Below are 22,164 nucleotides of genomic sequence, written 5' to 3' on the forward strand. Positions count from 1 at the left end.
ATTGGAGAGAGGGCATCCCAGGGGCGATGAGATCCCACCTGGCAAGACAGCAAGGGTGGACAGTATCAAGCCTTTCATCACACCCCTGGGCCAGGCTGCACTTAATCATAGACCATGCTGTCGAGATGAGTCTTTAGTAGACACTTGATCGTTATCAGTAACGTAAAATTGGTATGTGCCTTAAGGCCGCCTCTTTTACAACCAATGGCTTTTGGGGGTCATTGGAAGCTTTATTTGCCTGCTTTTATGAGTGACTGGTTAATACCAACCTGATACTTCCACCAATAATCTAATCATATGCAATCTTCCACTACAAACTGCAGCCAGAAACATACAAATAATATCCCTAAGTTTGTCTGACTCTGGGGAAGGATTTTTTTTTAAATTGTATTTGTGGATTATCCCTTTAACATGGCCGATGGGTGTGTTGTTCAGATTAACAGGTATGCCAAAGGAAAAATATGATTCCCCAGATCCTCGCCGATTATATACCATCATGTCAGCCGAGGAGGCAGCCAATGGCAAAAAGTCAAACTGGGCCGAGCTGGAGATATCAGGTCAGTTATTTAATCAATTTATCAGACAGTCAGTAAGCTGAAGATATGATGTCAGTTAATCAGTGAGCAGGATTTATGTATTAAGCGAGATATGTCTGTGAGTTAGCTAAAGAAGTGAAGACAGTCAGTTATCTGAAGATATGAGGTCATATTGCTGGATATATGAGGTCTATCAGTCAGTCAGATAAAGATGTGAGGTCATATTGCTGGAGATATGAGGTTTATCAGTCAGATAAAGATATGAGGTCATATTGCTGGAGATATGAAGTCTATCAGTCTGTCAGATAAAGATGTGAGGTCATATTGCTGGAGATATGAGGTTTATCAGTCAGATAAAGATATGAGGTCATATTGCTGGAGATATGAGGTCTATCAGTCAGTCAGATAAAGATGTGAGGTCATGTTGCTGGAGATATGAGGTCTATCAGTCAGTCAGATAAAGATATGAGGTCATATTGCTGGAGATATGAGGTCTATCAGTCAGTCAGATAAAGATGTGAGGTCATGTTGCTGGAGATATGAGGTCTATCAATCAGTCAGATAAAGATGTGAGGTCATGTTGCTGGAGATATGAGGTCTATCAGTCAGTCAGATAAAGATATGAGGTCATATTGCTGGAGATATGAGGTCTATCAGTCAGTCAGATAAAGATGTGTGGTCATATTGCTGGAGATATGAGGTCTATCAGTCAGTCAAATAAAGATGTGAGGTCATATTGCTGGAGATATGAGGTCTATCAGTCAGTCAAATAAAGATGTGAGGTCATATTGCTGGAGATATGAGGTATATCAGTCAGAGAAAGATATGAGGTCTATCAGTCAGATAAAGATGTGAGGTCATATTGCTGGAGATATGAGGTCTATCAGTCAGATAAAGATGTGAGGTCATATTGCTGGAGATATGAGGTCTATCAGTCAGTCAGATAAAGATGTGAGGTCATATTGCTGGAGATATGAGGTCTATCAGTCAGTCAGATAAAGATGTGAGGTCATATTGCTGGAGATATGAGGTATATCAGTCAGATAAAGATGTGAGGTCATGTTGCTGGAGATATGAGGTCTATCAGTCAGTTGCCCTTCTCCACCTCCTCTCCAGGTCGGGTCAGGTGCCTCAGCAGCTCTCTGTGGACCCTCACCCACCTGACGGCTCTGCACATCAACGACAACAACCTGACGCGCATTCCGCCTGACATCGCCAAGCTGCCCAACCTGGTCTACCTGAACCTGTCATCCAACAAGCTCCGCAGCCTGCCTGCTGAACTCGGAAACATGGTGTCTCTCAGGTAAGAGCCGCAGTGCGGGGCTACGGCCCTCACCAGGGCTGGCTTTTCTGGAAGGTTGCAGGATAAACTGAGTGATTGAGTCAGTCGGTTATATATTCAGATTGTGTTTTCATGCTGTTTCCCATCACTTTGTTCTTCAGGGAATTGCTTTTAAACAACAATCTTTTACGAGTTCTACCATATGAACTTGGGCGGCTGTTCCAGCTACAAACCCTGGGATTAAAAGGTATGTATTCATTTGAAAGCCCTTCACCAGAAATCCACTTTTAAGACCTGAATGATGATAGCCAGAGCTTACCCGTAATGGTTTACATTGTTTTACATCAGTAGGTAATCATTTTACTCAAAACAGGACATCCCAAAGTTTTACCTCAGATTTTCAGCTACGGTTTTGTTTCAGAGCTAGGTTTTATTAAAATGTTACCAGCATGGTAATGCCAGCCCAACAGCCTTTCACCATATCCTACTTGTCAGCACTGGAGATGGGGTCAGCATCTGATAACAACAAATGATAACCATATCTCCCCGGGTAACCATATCTCCCCGGGTAACCAAATCTCCCCGGGTAACCAAATCTCCCCGGGTAACCAAATCTCCCCGGGTAATCAAATCTCCCCGGGTAACCAAATCTCCCCGGGTAACCAAATCTCCCCGGGTAACCAAATCTCCCCGGGTAACCAAATCTCCCCGGGTAACCAAATCTCCTCGGGTAACCATATCTCCCCGGGTAACCATATCTCCCCGGGTAACCATATCTCTCTCCTGGTAACCGTATCTGGTTGTTATTTCCGAGCCTGAATTATTTCTTAGCCTGGTCTTCGGTGGGCTCCGAGTTGGAACCATGACAATAATTTATGGTGTAGGGCAGGAAAACCACTGGTGTTTAACTTTAAAGATGAATCACAAGTCATATTAATTATCAGCATGATTGGTTTTGTAAAGGCTGTGACTAAAAGTGATTTAAATGGATGAGTGCCTCTGCAGGAGATCCTAGTGTATTGTATCTGTACAGATTAACAGTGTTAGATACGTATTATGTTTATACTGTATCTTTACAGGTAAACACAGTGTTAGATACATAACTTGTGTTTATATTGTATCTTTACAGGTAAACACAGTGTTAGACACATAACTTGTGTTTATATTGTATCTTTACAGGTAAACAGTGTTAGATACACAACTTGTGTTTATATTGTGTCTCTATGCAGGTAACCCTTTATCCCAAGACATCCTTAACCTGTACCAAGAAACAGATGGAACCAGAAAGCTCTTGAACTACATGCTTGACAATCTAGCTGGTAATTGGTTTAAAATAATCTGTACCATAATGTGTTATTGGTTTCCTAACACTGATGAAGGCTGCCGACGAAATGCATGTTTGTCTTGACCTCTTGTGCTAAAGTATTAACAAATAAAAACGATCTAGAAAGTACAGGTTGTACCTTTAAATCTGGAACAGAAGTATTTTTTCCAAGTGGATGCATTTAAACCTGGTAGAATTCTCATATGTTTACTGAAACAAAAGTATATTTTTTCACTACTAACATTTGATTTTAACACGTTTTCATAAGCTATATAATAAATGCTTAACAGCAGGTAAATGGTTGTTAAACAACATGCTCCTCAATCTAGCAAGTACAATGTTTCTGCCAATTTGATTTAAAACAAAACATCCACACGGCTCATGTCTTCAAGCAGCCATTAAAACCAAAGCTGTATTTCCTTGTTTTTCTCCTCAAACAGAGGTCCTTCCAGGCTGGTGTCCCTTTCTAATTAATCAGGTAGTTCATCTGTTTGTTTGTCATGTATTTTTTCAGTGCACCCAGAACAGCTTCCACAGAGACCCTGGATCACTTTAAAGGAGCGAGACCCAATGATCTCAACAGGTACTTCAGGACAGCTGCCATTACTACTGATTATTACTTATTATTATTATTATCACTGAAAAGCAATGACTGAAATAACATTGTTTATTGTTTGAGTTGTAGTAGAGCACTGGGAAAAGTGCTGATATCAACAGTAATGTAATAATGCTAGTGTGAGTAGTAATGGTACCAGTAGTAGTAGAGCACTGGGAATAGTACTGATATCAACAGTAATGTAATAATGGTAGTGTGAGTAGTAATGGTACCAGTAGTAGTAGTAACTGTATTAGAAGTAACAGTAGTAGTGGTGGAGGTGATTGATAGTAGTACTGGTAATAACAGTAATAGTAATGGATGTGTATGGTAGCAGTAATATTGGTGGTAGAAGTAGTAATGGTATTAGTAGTAAAAGTAGTATTATTGGTGGTAGTAGTTGTAAAAGTAGAATTATTGGTGGTAGTTGGTAGTGGTATTAGTAGTAATGGTATTAATAGTAGAAGTAGTATTATTGGTGGTAGTAGTAGTAGTAATGGTATTAGTAGTAAAAGTAGTATTGTTGGTGGTAGTAGTAGTAGTAATAGTATTAGTAGTAAAAGTAGTATTATTGGTGGTAGTTGGTGGTAGTAGTAGTAGTAATGGTATTAGTAGTAAAAGTAGTATTATTGGTGGTAGTAGTAGTAGTAATGGTATTAGTAGTAAAATTAGTATTATTGGTGGTAGTTGGTGGTAGTAGTAGTAGTAGTAATGGTGCATTAATCCCTTGATCCCTCCTAGCCGTCTTCACAGTGATGTGCTATAACGTGCTGTGTGATAAGTACGCCACACGCCAGCTCTACGGTTACTGTCCGTCCTGGGCACTGAACTGGGAGTATCGGAAGAAAGGCATCATGGAGGAAATCACCCACTGTGACGCGGATATCATCAGTCTACAGGTACTATACAGGTACTTAGGTTAGCCCACTGTGACCCTAACATAATCTGTTTATAGCCCCTATATAGGTACTTAGGTTAGCCCACTGTGACCCTAACATAATCTGTCTACAGGTACTATACAGGTACTTAGGTTAGCCCACTGTGACCCTAACATAATCTGTCTACAGGTACTATACAGGTACTTAGGTTAGCCTGGTGTTGAGATTATTATTGCGGAAAATGGGAGCACCTGTTTAACTGCTAAAATGTGAGGAACATTATCTTCTCGATTTGTTTGCAGGAAAATCTTACATGAATGCATAATTTTACCATAAATTAAATGAACTGGTCTTGGTGTTGTGTACTCAGGAGGTGGAAACGGAACAGTACTATGCCCTCTTCCTGGACACCCTGAGGGAGCGTGGCTATGACGGGTACTTCTGCCCAAAGTCTCGTGCCAAACTGGTTTCTGAACAAGAGAGGAAACACGTGGATGGGTGTGCCGTGTTCTTCAAAACTGAAAAGTGGGTGACCCAATCTATCACTCCAGTCTATCACTCCAGTCTATCACTCCAGTCTATCACTCCAGTCTATCACTCCAATGTCTTTTCTAAATCAACAGTTCTTTATCTGTGCTTGATGGGGCTTGCCCATTCCAATAGGAACCAATTTGGAAAGTGTAACCTTGCTTTGACTGTTCCAGGTTTACTTTGGTGCAGAAACACACTGTGGAGTTCAACCAGGTTGCCATGGCAAATTCTGAGGGTTCAGAGGTCATGTTGAACAGGGTCATGACTAAGGACAACATTGGGGTCGCTGTCTTGCTGGAGGTCAACAAGGACATGTTCTCTGGTGGTGAGGAACCTGTCAATCAATTAGTTTATTCAGCAGTCAATCAATTGGTTTCTGAAACAATGTGTCAGTCAATTGATCTAAACAGTCAGTCATCAATAGCTCCTTGTGAAATGTTTGTCTGTGTCACTGTACAAAACCCTCAGAGTCATTTTGACAGTACCTAATTAGATGACAGTCCCCTTTCTTCAAAAGTACCAAAGGTTTACAAGTTCTACAACAATACTGGATAATAGAAATGATGCAAACACATGGAACATTGTCTCAGGCCTAATATAGGCAAGTAGACTTCATTGCAACCCTCAGTCCCCATCAGTGACTTACTTTGGCCTGAGACACCAAGTGACCGCAATTAACGATGAGATAGAACAGAAAACCTGTAGGCTTCGGACATCATGAGGTAAGAGTTGAGTACCCCTGATGTGTAGTGTCAAGAGATGATCACCCAATGCACTTTGACAGTGTTTTTTATGCCCCGAGCTGGCCTTTAACTCTCACCATTTTCAATTCCTCAGGCTTGAAGCCGCCACAGGAGAAACAGCTCCTCCTGGTGGCCAATGCCCACATGCACTGGGACCCTGAATTCTGTGATGTTAAGCTCATCCAGACCATGATGTTCCTGTCAGAGTTGAAAAGCATTGCAGAGAGAGCTCTCAGCTCTGTGGCAACAGGCTCTCCAACCTCCGACCCATCCTCCATCCCTATAGTGCTCTGTGCTGACCTCAACTCCCTACCCGACTCTGGTAAGACCCAGTTGACCAAAGAAACCGACTGACATGTCTCAGAACCACTGGGCGCTTTGCTTTCATGCCATCATGTGATTGGTTTATTGATGATAATGACCACACAATCAACCTTTCTTTTTATTTTTCCTTTAACCGTTATTTAACCAGGTAAGTCAAATAAGGACCAATACTAATTTGCAATGATGAACCGAATAAAACGTATTCAATTGCAAAATGACAAGCCAACGCACACACACACAGAACACAGCACCACATAATAATAGTAATAAGTCAAAACTAACTGTTGAGTATTTCAATGCCACCCTCTCCAGGTGTGGTGGAGTATCTGAGTAACGGAGGTGTAGCAGAGAATCATAAGGACTTCAGAGAGCTGCGCTACAACGAGGCTCTCACCAACTTCAGCTGCCAGGGCAAGAACGGCCCCTCTGACGGCAGCATCACACACAGCTTTCAGCTAAAGAGCGCCTACGAGGACAGCGTCATGCCTTACACCAACTACACCTACGACTTTAAGGTATAACTGGACAGGGTCATGTCTTACACCAACTACACCTACGACTTTAAGGTATAACTGGACAGGGTCATGTCTTATACCAACTACACCTACGACTTTAAGGTATAACTGGACAGGGTCATGCCTTACACCAACTACACCTACGACTTTAAGGTATAACTGGACAGGGTCATGTCTTACACCAACTACACCTACGACTTTAAGGTATAACTGGACAGCGTCATGCCTTACACCAACTACACCTACGACTTTAAGGTATAACTGGACAGGGTCATGCCTTACACCAACTACACCTACGACTTTAAGGTATAACTGGACAGGGTCATGCCTTACACCAACTACACCTACGACTTTAAGGTATAACTGGACAGGGTCATGCCTTACACCAACTACACCTACGACTTTAAGGTATAACTGGACAGGGTCATGTCTTACACCAACTACACCTACGACTTTAAGGTATAACTGGACAGCGTCATGTCTTACACCAACTACACCTACGACTTTAAGGTATAACTGGACAGGGTCATGTCTTACACCAACTACACCTACGACTTTAAGGTATAACTGGACAGGGTCATGTCTTACACCAACTACACCTACGACTTTAAGGTATAACTGGACAGGGTCATGTCTTACACCAACTACACCTACGGCTTTAAGGTATAACTGGACAGCGTCATGCCTTACACCAACTACACCTACGACTTTAAGGTATAACTGGACAGGGTCATGTCTTACACCAACTACACCTACGACTTTAAGGTATAACTGGACAGGGTCATGTCTTACACCAACTACACCTACGACTTTAAGTTATAACTGGGTAGCTATGGCCCAGTTAGAAAACCTTAGGTACGTCTTGACCAACTGTGAGGATTACATATCTTACATAATACTACAAACGAACATGTTTTCTTTTGTCTTGTCTTCCCCAGGGCGTAATTGACTACATCTTCTACTCCAAGACTCACATGTCTGTATCTGGCCTACTGGGCCCTCTGGAGACCCAGTGGCTGACGGACAACAACATCACTGGCTGTCCCCACCCCCATATCCCCTCTGACCACTTCTCTCTGCTCGCCCAATTGGAGCTCCACCCACCCCTGCCATCCTCTTCCCTCAACGGCCTGCACCTGCCCGTCCACAGGTAGTGGGGTCCCGACCTCTAACCCCTGACTCCTAAACCATTGAACCCCTAATGCCCCACCCCCTCTGCCAAACAGGATGCTGTACATTCTTATCATGACCGCTATTACGAACAATCAAATAAACTCAGACGCAGACAGACCACAATTTTCCCCCGTAGGAGTGAAGTATTTGCCGGTTCTGCTCCTTTTTTAATCTCCATTTTGCACACAGATTGTATAGTTCTTTGTTTTGGTTGTTGTTTTTTGCCTACTTGGACAGCTTGATACCAAATTAGGGTTGGGATTCTGCTTGTTTTTATTGCTCACATTCATCTGTTTTTCCTTCAGCAAAGGAATCTCCAAGGACATACAAAATAGAACCCAATTTCCGATATTTTGCTCTACTTTGGACAAGAGCTTAATTTTGAGAAATGTTGGCCCTGGTCAGAAGTCGTGCACAATAAACGGAACAGGGTTCCATTTCAGTCCAAGTCCAAATATCAGCCTGATCTGATGTCATTGTGTTTGCCATAGAATGAAAAGATTTTTGTCTTGTATTCCTCAGAAGTACATCACAATTGTCTATTTTGATTTCAGGTACAGTTCCTAAAGTTAGTACAAATATAACCTCCAGATTTCCACAAAATTGCATTTTCATGTTAGTGTTAAGCTCCCATCATCATACTTTTGGTAAAGTTAACGCAACATGTTTTTTTCTTCCTTACAAAAATGACAAAGGATGGGGTTGGAACTTAACAGTATAGCAAGATTTTTAGCGCTACATTGGCATATACTATGAAAGTGTATATTTCAGTACACAAATCGAAATGTCATCGCCTCCAGCATGTGCCTATAAAGGTCAATCAGTGAACAGGACCCCAGCCCTACTAACTTAAGCACAGCATCAGTAGTCATTTAACTTGCCGTCCCATGCTGCTATCGATGTATGTTGACACTATGCATTGATTTCACATGTCTGACTTGCTTGCGAAAGGTTGTGTGTGTGTGTGTGTGTGTGCACCCCCAGACACAGAAAACATTATCAGATTTCCTTAGGTTGCGTCTGTGAAGAATCATCTGTGTAAAGGCGACTAAAATGCCCCCAATAATCCCAAATAGTGCACTGTTTTAGTTGAGGGCCTATACAGCACTGGTAAAAATGGATAGAGGGTGTTGATTATGAATCAGGCCAACCTAATGTGGTAGCACCTTACTGAGGTAGGATCAAATCCCGCTGAATGGATGCACCTCCTCCATGACTACAGTGTCCTTTCTTTTTTTTTTAGTTAAACCAAATACGAAGGTGTTTTGTGAAGGTGTTTAAAGATCCCTGACAAGGACTTGGATGACGTTTGTCACACAGGCAGTAATGTTCAGTACAGGGCTCCAAACAGAGGGTCAGCGTTATGTAGTTATCTGGGGTAACAAGCCCTCCCTCATATTGATGGAGTAATTTTGTCCTTCAAATAAGTAATTGTGTTTATTTAGTAATTATTATGTCTTAGGCAAAACTTTGTCATTTCTGTAATAACCTTGAAGTCGTTTGGAGTTGGATGTTTGCTGCCTGAGGGGTTTTAATGTAAGAAGCCATATATATGGGTATAATGTATGTGGATTAGTGTCGCAGAAATTCTGGAAAGTTCTTCTAAAATACTTAGTTTTTCAGATATCCTGGTTTCAGACATAAACTTTTTTTTAGGCATCCTGCCCAGGACTTCATTCCCAAAGTACACTGCCCCTTAACCGTACACCCCATGGGTCACCGAATTGCGTTTTTAATTAACATCCATGTGTACTTGCAAGTGTATTTGCCTCAACTAGTCATAGTGATGATCAGTCTGCTAACAAGCTACAGATTTCACCCACTACGCACCTCACGAGGAGTCTGACCATTGAGGTTAGTCTGACACAAAAATGTAGTCGTGTTGATATTAAATTTGACAGTTTGAGACCACCGGCGTCAGAGACGTGGCTACGAATATGCGTTGAATTTAAAGTAGTATGAACGTTTTTCACTCGTCCCCTCATAAATCAAAGGTCGACGGATCAGCTATTACAACTTGAACCGGTACTTAAGATTACAATCAGAACTGCCACCATTTTTTGCGGATAGAGATTCCGCAACGGAATGGCTAGTGCTTATAGGTGCTGTGTACTTTGATATTGGAGTCCAGAGCTGTATTTTTCCCAGCATTTCTTTTTTAGACGTGGTGCGAACATTTTTAGTATAAAGAGCTGTATGTCCGTTATGCTACGGAAATTCACGCTGCGTCGATTTAAATGAAACCTGGACATTTTGGGAATGTAACCAGAATCTTCAATCGCTAATGTGGGGGGGGGGGGTAAATCTGTGCAGTTGTAGGCTGTAATCAACATACCAACATACCCATTCTCCAAATGAAACGCGATCTTCTGATAACTTTCTCCAAAAATGCATCTTCTGATAACTTTGGTGAACCCAGCCTGACGGAGTGAGTGCAGAGCATTTCAGGGCCCATACTTCACTCCCCAAATATTCAGTTTCGGTGGCTGTGCTTAGCAGCGGTACCTACGAAATTTTAGCTAGCCACAATTTGCAGCGCTGTTTTTAACTGACTTAAAACCTTGTTTTGGACTAAATATTACAGCACTTCATCCACGTTGTCGGATTTCCAGTCTCCTATATTGTAATATAGACTAAACGCTCATTAACCACTGTTTAAATTCATTAGCCCCCTTTCGGTTTCTAGTAATCGATAGAACTGCTGGGCCTGTAAAATGTTAGTGACCATGGCAACAACAAGACGATGGAGGTGTAATCCGTGAATAACTGACCATGGCAACAACACGACGATGGAGGTGTTATCCGTGAATAACTGACCATGGCAACAACACGACGATGGAGGTGTTATCCGTGAATAACTGACCATGGCAACAACACGACGATGGAGGTGTAATCCGTGAATAACTGCTGTATATAAACATGTTGTCTTTGGTGACAATTGCGTTACTAGTGCTGAGGCGGATGTACAGTTTCCCTAGGCAGGTTCTGAACGTTTGTGCCGTCTGGCCAGTTCCTACGGTTATATTTTTAGCATAAAAGAAAAAATAATCTGTGACCAGGCTGCCATTTTCCTATGAGGTGATTTTGAATTTTGTCAAGTTTGGCAATCTGATCTGTTTGGCCAGTCAGTATGCCACTGTTGTATGTGAACAGCTGCACCTACACAACACAATGGTGTGACAACCAACCATCTTTACAAACCTGTTTTTAAAATACAGCCGTTTGTGTCTCTGATCCAAAAACGAAACAGTATTACAAGCTTTTGAAAAGATATACACTGTAAATGTTTTAGATTTACTAAAAAGAAAAATATATAATCTAAATGTTTTTTTCATTTGTGACTGAAGAATTTGAGTGATGGTAATGGTAAAATTATATGAGATGGTTAACACATTCTGAATCTTTCCCCCTCCCTTTTACAGGTGATCTCTTATCCTTCCCTAGGACTTTTTTGTTTTAAGGGGACTTTCACTTCCTTACACCAGTGATTCCCAACTCCGGTCCTCGAGTACCCCCAACAGCACACATTTTTGTTGTAGCCCTGGACAAGCACACCCTATTCAACTCAATGAGAGCCAGATAATTAGTTGACAAGTTGAATCAGCTGTGCTTGGCTGGGACTACAATGAAAATGTGTACTGTTGGGGGTACTTGAGGACCGTAGTTGGGAACCACTGCCTTACACCATAATTATTGTCTAAACCCCTCTGCATGCCTTTCCATATACAGTATATCAATGTAGCATTTATCCCATTTTTACATTAAAGGACAATTTCACTATTACATTTTTTTTTACAACTTCATTGTACCCTGACCTGAAATATATGGGCCAAGGTAAACAGTAATCCATGTTTTAGTTGTCTTTAAACAGCCATAGCAAACCTCAGCTAACTTTAGCTTCCTCTTGCTAATAATCTATGGAAGTAATTGAGGTATATGAGCATGTTGGTTTTAGAAATGGTCAAATAACTTTTAAGTAATGTTAAAAATATATTGTATGTTACGAGTGTTTTTGCAAGTTTTGGTAAAACGTCTACATGCCCGCATTACTTCAATCAATGTGCAGTCAGTGGTGCTTAAAATTAGCTGATGTTTGTAGTGGCTGTTTAAAGAAAAATGGACGACAGGTTCCAGTTCATCTTGGCCTAAAGACTCTTCAGCGTGAGGAACCGTGTAACATTAAGTTGTAAAAAGTGGAGTTGTCCTATAAAACACTCACCAGAATTTTCTATCAAAGTAAGTTTTCTAGAGCACACCACCATTTTCTTACAACAATAACGTTCCTGGTTTGTAAAGGATACTATCTCTCCAACAGCAGCACTGCCTCTGAGACCTAAGACGCTCAGACTGACCGTTTCCCCATCCATCCATTCATCCCTCCATCCTTTCTCTCATCTCCTACTCCAACCCCTGAGGACTGTGAAGTTGAAAGTGCAGGACGTTCAGGGATAGCCACTGGCACACTGTCACTATAAACAGACTTTTTCCAAGGGTGGGTGTGTATGTGGGTGTTTCATACCACAGCTGTTGTCCTTTGTGAAAACCAGCATTCATTTTTGTGAGGAACAAGTCCTCTGTTTGGTTCACGGTTCCACCTGTCAAGTGCTGTCATCCTCCCAGCGTAGACAGCCTATGGAATCCCACGCACTGGCGTCTGTGAGTGATACGGGGCCCGAATGATTAGGATTTGGCCATAATGTCCTGGTTCCTTCATGCAGGACTGCTTCTTTAATTGTCAGCCCCACTGACTGGTCATAGAAATGGAGTTGCCAGTGCAGAGTAGCGGTTAGCGTGGCCTTTGAACACCTGCGGGTCTGCCCTTCTTCCAGGGTCATGCTCAACGTATTGCTCCCCTGCTGCATGTTTTCTGGCTTTTTCTGAATGTAGAAATCAGAAGTGGTGGTTGTTTTGATTTCAGAAAATAATGTTTTGATTTCTTAATTCAGGTCAACGTTTGGCAAACTTGGCATAGACTGATTTTAATTGCTTTGCTTTCTGATTGAGGCAATTCTTTTTCTTCGTAATGGCCTCAAGGCTTTTGTGAATATCGCTGGGGGTTTTCTAAAACCCAAGCCACCTTAGATCATGAATGTTATTGTATTGTTTCGTCTAAAGCCGGGGATGGAGCCTCCGAATTCTGAGCACTAGCCCACTTATTCTGTTTGCCCTGGTCCAGAAATATACCATTTCAATAGCCAGCGGGCTAGTTGGGGTCATTCGACTAGCTCTATTTGAAAAGTACTCTCCTGGAGCTTGCCTAATTTCATTCCTGTCGAAAGCCATGTGAATGCTATATCTAGGCCATTGCTCAGTTTGGTGAAAAGAAAGCACTTATCGTGTGTACTTTAATTGAATATGTGTTTGTCTTTGTTTATCTGGCCCCTATAAAGCCAACACATCCATCCTGCTCGGTATCTATGCTTTTGGATATCAAAGCTTTACCCATAATCATAGTACATGCATAATGAAAATGGTCTGGACAGAAGGATTGTAGTGAATATGTTTGTATTGACCATATGATCAATGAGCCTGTACTGTTTGGGCCAGGCCATAGAGTTAGGTAGAGGACTCACCTTGTTAACGATGCCATTATGGCTTGAATGAGAAGCAGCTCCATAGGAAACATTTGGGCATCATATGAGCAATTTATGGAACAGTGTGATTGCTACATTTTAAACGTAGACATAGAATATATTCCATAGAAGAGTTAGCCTCTAGAAGGGTGATGGAACCAATGTGACTGTTAAACTCCTGGATACATTATCAATGCTGCCTGAACTGTGGGAGAACTGCCAGTGTCTCTATGGTTGGTTGAGGCTTGCTTTTCCAAATGTCAAAATACAACCCGCTGGAGAACCGTAGGCCACAGTTTGGAAACTACATGTCTACAACAGAAAAGAGAAGACCAATCTATCTATAGCAACTCAAAATGAGTGAAAAGCAGCAGAAATGTTTTTCTAAGGAGCTCATCTGGGTGTGAAGGAGCATATCAGCCAGTAGTCTAGGCTTTGTCTTCAACATACTCTGAAAGGTCTAACTAGCTGCCAACATAGCAAATTAAACGTATCTACTGTATGTAGTCCAATCTGTGTGCCTTCTCATTGGCCTGGGTTGTGTTTTGCATTTGAGACCAGGTTGTTTGTACTGAGTTTGTCTTCGTTAGAATGTTTTTGTGGTGTAATAAAATATTGTGTTTATGTGACTTTGACATGCATGGAGGGGGCCTGTTTTTTTGTATTTTATTTATGCTCCCATACTGAATAGATTTTAACGCACAAGAGACAGTCAGTGTTTTGATCCAAGTGGGATCTTAGTCAGGTTTAAAATAATCAGGACATATTGTCATTTTCTGTGAGTGGTAGAGATCTGGCCTGTTAAGGGACCCTGCAGCCGTGTCAGCTGACATATATGAGCGTCTGAGCTGTACGTTATAACATTCACATGGGCTTTGGCACACAGGTTGAAACACTGTGGAGACTCAGCCTAGAACATCCATGTAGGTCGCACATTGGAGCTGCATTTGTAAATCCCAGGGGAATCCCTCTCGTCCACTCCCCCCTCCAACCTACGTTTGTGCGTCCATGCATACCTCCATCGTTTGCATGAGTATCCCAAAGCTGAGGGAGCAAAAATGAGCAATGCACCTTGTCATCAATGTGGGCTCCAATAGCAAGTAGCTAGGGAAGTGGAATCTCATAATACACTGCGTTATTATTTCACACAATATAATGGATTGGTGTCTGATGACCTGACAGATATTTGGAGACCAATAACTGCATTATTCATGTCAGGTTGTGTCCCAAAGTTGTATGTATTCAACCCTAGTTTTGTCAGCAACACGTGTCCACGGAGGGCACTCAAAGCGTGTAAGGGGATAGGCATCGGTTTGAGAGTCACGGTTTATCTCTTCACTGCCTCTGTAACTAAAGCCACACTCAGACACCACTGGGCTGATTTTCACTAAATGTGGAGAGATGCTGCATGAAAAATTACACTGATTGGCAAAGGGGGCACACTATGGTTATCAACTGAAATTGATTATCTCCGTTTTGTCATTATCCCCATGTGATATCTCATTTAGCACCATGTGATATCTCATTAGCCCCATGTGACATCTCATTAGCCCCATGTGATATCTCAGCCCCATGTGATATCTCATTAGCCCCGTGTGACATCTCATTAGCCCCATGTGATATTTCATTAGCCCCATGTGACATCCCAACTGAGCAAAAGAAGACACTGCATCACTGCATATTTAATGCTACATAGACCTTTGTGGCCACTAGGTGGGAGTGAAATTGAGCCATAAACAACCCAATTTAAAGAAGACAATGCTCTGAATTGACTGATCACTCCCAGCCCATAGCAATCACCACCTAGTTTACTAAAGTAGTTTAACTGCAAGATATAACATGTTATATCAGTATATTGAGTCCTCTATCTAGCTCTGCAGGCAAGACAAATGGCATGTACTAGAAGTGAAATCTGTGACCCAATCAGAGGTGGAGGTGCAGCTGACTTTGTTTTGAATTGAGAAAACTGTTTAGTTTCATATAATGTTGTGGAAATGACATTCACATCTAATGAATACCATACCATGTACATTAGCAATTAGTCTTTTTTTTGCCCACCACTCCTCTTTAGGCAATAAAACTGTCCTTTTTAAAAAGTACATATTGGATATGTTGTCTTTATTTTTCTGGCTTCTTCAAGTACAGTAAATGATGATGACATTCAGTATACACCAACATGAATGATAGGAAATTGATGGATTAATGTTGTTGTTTTTTACAAAGATTATGCTTATTTTGTGCACATTAAAATGTATTTCAGGATGTTTATGTTGATTATTAAAATAATTTAAAACATTATTCCTCTTCATTTGTTGCCGGTTTAGACCGCTGATCTTCTTGGTTTATTACTGTGGAAAGAAATACATGTTATAAAATCGACATGTGCAACACAACGGTAGTAAAGCCTGACAATTGTGTAACTAATTAGCTGGTCCCCAGTATCAAAAAGGCTATTTCCAGCTTGGCAGTTGGGTTTAGGACAAAACCTATGAGTGAGTTTTTAGTTGTAGGGTAAATATTAGAGTAGGGGTTAGGGTTAGAATTACAGTCTGAATTAGTAAGTCTTATGATTAAATGGAGTTAATTGGATGTTCCTACTAACAGCTGTTATATTTGTGTATATGTGAGTTCGTTGTATTTACGTCTGTAACTTGGCAATGACTTCGTTGATCCATTTAGCTTCTGGTGTCACACAGATGATGGAATTGTCTTTCTTGGTAATGCTGATCAATGAGAAGGAGGTGGCATGTTAATGCATTGAGGTGTCGATAGCAGAATCATACAGCGTTTTACATAGACAGCTCAATTCAGATTATAATCTATTTCTACAAAGTGGTTTCAAAGGTCTTGAGAAAGGAACCAGGCAAGCCTAGTTCAGCCAGCCCACAATAGAAAGTGTTGCTATCTTGAGATTTGATCTCAGGTCACCCACATGAAAATCTGTGTCGATAACCACTACACCATAGCTGTACATTTGCAGGGTGTCAGTATAGCCTCTTGTTTCTATCCTGAATGAATCCTCTTTTGCCACTGGCCGTTTTAATAGTTAATTGATACAGTTAAACTGACTAACGTTTCTTACAAATTTTACCTCCATCACAAATAGCGTCTATGTATTGCGTTTGTCACTGGTTGTTTTAATAGTTAATTGGCCATTCGTGAATGACATTGATACAGTTAAACTGACTAACGTTTCTTACTAAGTTTACCTCCACCACAAATAGCATCTATGTATGGCGTTTGCCACTGGCCGTTTTAACAGCGTATTAGTCAGTAATAAGTTTTACCGGTATCTACTAACTTACTGGAATAGTCATAAGACTGCTTTAAAGAGCGTTATTAAATGTCAATATGCATATTTGCCCTTGATGGAACATACTGCCCACACGTTTTCCAAAAGGCCTGGAACCATGGCTATAGGCATACAGACCTGAAACTAATAATCAGTGACTAATGATTGCTTTGCCTGGAAGGAAGTAAATACTGAATCATTACTTTCCCTCAACCACACTTCTTACCCAATGCCCTTGAAAACCACAGTGTGGTGCTTTAATCCAACACCATCTGGCTGAATCACATCTCTGCGTGAAAACAGGAACCAACCCACTGATGCCACCAGGGTTTCATGTCAACATTATGTGACATTTGACCGTTTTAGGGACGTTTCCAGGACACAGACTGGACCTACGGTCACGGTTCAATTCAATGAAACATCCATTTTAAATAGCCATTTTACTATGAACTACTACCTGATGGAGCATTCACCCAGATGTGTGCACACTTATAGGTAGCTGGGTGAGCACTGAATGACCACAGGAAAAAATATGCATTACGAATATTGCTGTGGTTGTTCTGAATAAACCCCAGCGTGAGATTGCACTGGGCTCAGTCTGTGCGGGGAAACCGGACCGTAGGTCCAGTGGACTCACATGATCTCAGTGTAACGACATTGGGCTCCTGCAGGTAGAATCTCCATCCTCTTAAACAGCCTAGGAGGGATGAAGTCAGAGGACGAGCGGATACAGCGACAGCTGACTGGAGCAAAGCCTTCCATGGGAATCGCTGCCGGAGCGTGAAAAAACAAATACGTGAGGATGGTAAGACACAACTCACAGGACAGGGATTAAACAGCATTTTAAAATACACCTGCATGTACGTGATATGTTGAAAGGCCTACTGTAAGAGAAAACATCCAAATGCACGCGTGTTCAGAAAACAAACACTTTCTAAACGTATGCCTCACCGCGAAGAACCGTGAAGCTGCAGAGAGTCAGGGCCAGCAGCAGATGGTGAGACATGAAGAGCATCTTTGGGAAGCTGTGGTCGCCTGGTGCTGGATGAGGGAGAATAGAAAGTGGTTTTCTGAGACTGAATGATGCAATGGTATGCTATCAGTGTTTATATGGACTCATGTGAGGAAGTATGTGGGGGAATCCCTCATTTTCACATCACAATATAATTCCGACATCATTCAAGATATACTACAGTTATGAAGGGTTAATGTACTGCAGTAATCAGCACATTTCTGCAGAAGTGGAAGGTTTGTGAGTAGGAATATATTCCTTTATCAGATGGTTTTTCAAAGGCATAGCATACAGTCAGATCCGACATTATTTCCAGCTTTTGTAAAGAGAACAATGAATGGATTAAATAAATCATACAAATACTACGCTTGCACATTTGCCCTGATAACGTTAGAAAAAAAATCTGATTTTTGGTGAGGGCCCACATTTTTGATAACCTGGTTGTCAATCATTTTGAACAATTCACTTTGGAGGATAAAAGCACAAAGCTTTTGTGTTTTGTGAAATTATTACTGTGAGATTATAAGAGCATTATCAGGCTCTTTTACATAGACAGCACTTTTCACATAGACAGCACAATTCAGATTATAATTTATTTTTACAAAGTGGTTTCAAAGGTCTTGAAAAAGGAACCAGGCAAGCCTAGTTCAGCCAGCCCACGATAGAAAGTGTTGCTATCTTGAGATTTGAATAGCGTCTATGTATTGCGTTTGTCACTGTCCATTTTAACAGCGTATTAGTAATAAGCTTTACCGGTAACATTTAACTTACTGGAATAGTCATAAGAATTGAGTCTGCCAAAGCTATTTCATTTCATGGCATAAGAACATATTTTTTTCTTTCATGGGTGAACTTTTTCATCAAGTGAAACGACGAGAGAATCATGGAAATAAAATAAATAAATGTCGTTTGAACATAGGTCTTCCACGTGAGAGGCACTGTCTTTAACCGCTATGCCATAGCATGATTCAAAGACTGACTTGAGTGAAAATATTGAATTTTGTAAGCATACATTTCTCCGCAGATTTTGGTGTGTGCTTGGGGTTACTGTCTTCCTGGAAGATGCACTTGTGCTCCTCCATGCAAATCTGCTGACAAAGCAACCGCTTTTTCAGCAAAGATTTCCTGGTACTGGGCAAAGGTTTTTGGGATATTGTCTTACTACTTTTGTGTAGTCCCTCCTATTTATTATATTTCTGTGCATTTAATTTCATCCAACAGACCCAATCCAGGTAGATATATTGACAAGACTGGCACCAGGATACCATTAGACTGCATTGGTAGGTTTGGTATCTGTGCTGTGGTCAGAGAACATACAGAGCTCTTTTTGTGCTGTGATGGTAATTCCATCGATCGACACACTTAAAGGAGTAAGAAACAGAAACAAAATTCTCTAGGCACCATTTTAATATCATTTGCAAATAAGAGAGATGCGTCAACCGCTTATGAACATAATCGTCCGAGGAGTCTCTAACTCAATATAGCTCATTCAACAGTATATATCACATACAAAAAGGGGTGTGGTAAGTTGTTGCCCATCTGTCTTGTGTAACATTTACCCAAAGGGCGGGCTGTCCCCCCACCTTATCCTTCTCAACTCCTGAGGAGACACAATGTCTGGATAATCAACAGAGACACTAAAGGGTTATACAGATTTACTGATTTACGAGTAACCATCTAATCCACTGGTGCCGGTCAAGGATGCTGGTCAAGGATGCCTCCCCAGGCAAACACCAGACCCCTCTCGGCATCTTTAACTAGTAACTCATTCATACATGTATAGGACGACCAAGAATACATCAGTTCAAGAATTTCCACAACAGTGCCGATATTATAGGGCCAATAAACAAGACGTAATCCAAAGTTTGACTCATCGTAATCACTCTGCCTCTCGTTGATGGTTTCATAACAGTTGTGATGGACTTAGATATGTTTCGCTTCATTGGCCAAACCCTAACTCAGAATAAGGAACAGAAAATGCCAACATGCCATGTTTTCTACTGATGAGCTGATCGAAATAGCTGATCTGTTTTTCTTTTTTTTTTACTGTCGTGTGGAAATCACATATTCTTTTATATTTTTCTTTGTTCCAGTAACAAAACACTCTGAATTAATTATTTTACATGAAATTCCCCACTACTGAAAAAAGTATGCTGCAAATCCTTTTTAACTATGTGTGGTAATCTTATAATCTCTTATCAACCAACCAATAAACCTTCTGCAAACTTTAATGCAGCACCATTTCTTCCACTTCCCAATGCTTCCCCAGGAAAGCCTCTGGCTGGCGACGTGGATTTGTATGTCAGAAACTGGGTCATTATAAAACATATTTACACAATTACACAATGCCAATATCAGCATATAAAGCATATCGTTGTTAAATTGATTTGAGGGTTAGGGTTAGGGTTAGGGTTAGGGTTGTAAATAAAATATATATTTTTTGTGATGATATTGAGGTCATTCCTGCTATGTGGTGCCATTTCTGTTCCCAGGAAAATACAAATTCTTATTTAGTGTAAAATAGTTTTCAGCAGTGGACAGGAGTCAGCTTGGGCACCCTGATTGGTCTGTGGCTACGCAGCCCCATATGTAACAAACTGTGATGCACTGTGTGTTCTGACACCTTTCTATCAGTGCCAGCATTAACCTTTTCAGCAATTTTAGATTCCGTCACTCACAGTTCAATAATACCTATGATAAAAATGACAGGCCTCTACATGCTTTGTAAGTGGGGAAAACTGCACGATCGGCAGTGTATCTAATACTTGTTCTCCCCACTGTATACACACATTCTTAACTCCGTCAGATAGTTATGAGTATAACAGGGTGGAAATATATCATGGTTTCATGTGTACAATCTGTCTACATTTATATTTGACAGAATTAGATTTGACATTTATGTATATATTATTTTTTTATGCTGATCCTAAATGTCACCCAAATGAGAATATAGGTATTTTGGGGAAATCTGTCGCTCCACCCAAAACATTATCTAGATCTAGTATTGAGGGGACAAAACTCCTGGGTGTCACCAAAGATTGAAACCAAAACAAGGAACAGAAAAATGCTAACATGCCAGATAAATGTTGGTCGAAGTCTGGACTGACATCCTATCGACCTTTACTAACATTGTTGGTCATCGTATATGATAGAATTGGTGTGCACACAAAGCAACAAGTTGGCAGGACTAATGCAATATACATGATTGAAGTTACATACAAGCTGTTACAGTATAAAGGCCTGAAGTTACATACTGTAACATTGAAATCATGGCAGGACACATTTGCTGGGAGAACGGAGGACACTCAATAAATGAATTAGAACAGACAGGAACAAAACAAAGCAAGCCACAGTATAGGACGGAACAACTTTACATGGTTAAACCAACACAAAGACCGACAGGGAACATTGGGGCAGCTGGAACATAAATAGGTTCCGTGATGTGGGAGAACATGAGCGGGCAATATTCAAAAACAGGTGTCGGTGATGATGTGAGGGAGAGAGGGTGTTGGATTCACATGACACGGCAGGTCGCAGAGACAGAACATGACACATACAACCTGACACGGTATAAAGGACTGAAGTTAGACACAACCTGTAAAAATGTAAAGGACTGAAGTTACATACAACCTGTTTCAATGTAAAGGACTGAAGTTGCATACAACCTGTAAAAATGTAAAGGACTGAAGTTAGACACAACCTGTAAAAATGTAAAGGACTGAAGTTACATACAACCTGTTTCAATGTAAAGGACTGAAGTTGCATACAACCTGTTTCAATGTAAAGGACTGAAGTTGCATACAACCTGTTTCAATGTAAAGTAGAGCACGACCGATATATTGGTTGACCAACTGTATCGGCCGATATTAGCAGTTTACTGATATATTTTTTATCCACAATTTATCCATCGTTATGAGACCAATATATTTGTTTGCAAATCATTATTTGTTCTGAAGAGGGCGCTCTACAAAAGGATATCACCCACAACCTTAAAACGGCGGGAGGGAAGAGAACAAACGGCTTGAGTGTCCTCCGTTCTCCCACATTAATTTCCAGTGTAACAAAAACATTTGTTAACGGTTTAGCTACCTAGTTCATTGGACAAAGAATGTATTCTATACATTGTACCACCGATGCTACGGCCAAACTCAGTGGTAACTAGTGTACTGTAGGTACTGTTGCTACATTTTTCCTGAAATCGCAACAAACTTCCTTTTAGTAAAGAGCCTGCAAAGTTTTTGTACTACTCAAGCTCTATGATTAAAATATGTTTAGAGACATATAACCACGGGGCGTTGCAACGGACCCCCTTTGTATTAACGTTGTGATGTACAATATTGGTTGTCAGCACTTACGTTTCCTTATTTCCATGACTGCTAGCTATCT

At 41.0% G+C, this 22,164-nt stretch overlaps 2 protein-coding genes across 5 annotated transcripts in view; one reads left to right on the top strand and one right to left on the bottom strand.

Moving 5' to 3' along the window:
* Nucleotides 1-15,736, top strand: part of cnot6l (CCR4-NOT transcription complex, subunit 6-like) — a 22,718-nt gene extending 6,982 nt beyond the window's left edge. The window contains exons 2-13 of one of the 4 annotated variants that reach the window (XM_013136981.3): nucleotides 436-557; nucleotides 1,653-1,839; nucleotides 1,980-2,065; nucleotides 3,048-3,137; nucleotides 3,657-3,725; nucleotides 4,479-4,636; nucleotides 4,986-5,140; nucleotides 5,320-5,471; nucleotides 5,984-6,211; nucleotides 6,526-6,728; nucleotides 7,667-7,878; nucleotides 12,001-15,736. In XM_013136981.3, the coding sequence (XP_012992435.1) occupies nucleotides 436-557; nucleotides 1,653-1,839; nucleotides 1,980-2,065; nucleotides 3,048-3,137; nucleotides 3,657-3,725; nucleotides 4,479-4,636; nucleotides 4,986-5,140; nucleotides 5,320-5,471; nucleotides 5,984-6,211; nucleotides 6,526-6,728; nucleotides 7,667-7,878; nucleotides 12,001-12,091 (1,753 nt within the window). In that variant the 3' untranslated portion in view covers nucleotides 12,092-15,736. Of the gene's footprint in view, nucleotides 1-435; nucleotides 558-1,652; nucleotides 1,840-1,979; nucleotides 2,066-3,047; nucleotides 3,138-3,656; nucleotides 3,726-4,478; nucleotides 4,637-4,985; nucleotides 5,141-5,319; nucleotides 5,472-5,983; nucleotides 6,212-6,525; nucleotides 6,729-7,666; nucleotides 8,357-12,000 lie in introns of those variants that run through there. The other 3 variants (XM_013136982.3, XM_013136983.3, XM_029124501.2) reach the window with 3 other exon arrangements.
* Nucleotides 15,578-22,164, bottom strand: LOC105030223 (C-X-C motif chemokine 13). The gene is made up of 5 exons (XM_010903940.4): nucleotides 22,134-22,164; nucleotides 17,718-17,807; nucleotides 17,404-17,536; nucleotides 16,117-16,197; nucleotides 15,578-15,822 (listed from the first exon to the last, which is right to left on the bottom strand). The coding sequence occupies exons 1-5, from the start codon at nucleotides 22,147-22,149 to the stop codon at nucleotides 15,795-15,797; spliced, it is 348 nt and encodes a 115-aa protein (XP_010902242.2). The 5' UTR covers nucleotides 22,150-22,164; the 3' UTR covers nucleotides 15,578-15,794.

The sequence above is a fragment of the Esox lucius genome, chromosome 13 (assembly GCF_011004845.1).
Source record: "Esox lucius isolate fEsoLuc1 chromosome 13, fEsoLuc1.pri, whole genome shotgun sequence".
NCBI classification, from domain to species: domain Eukaryota; kingdom Metazoa; phylum Chordata; class Actinopteri; order Esociformes; family Esocidae; genus Esox; species Esox lucius.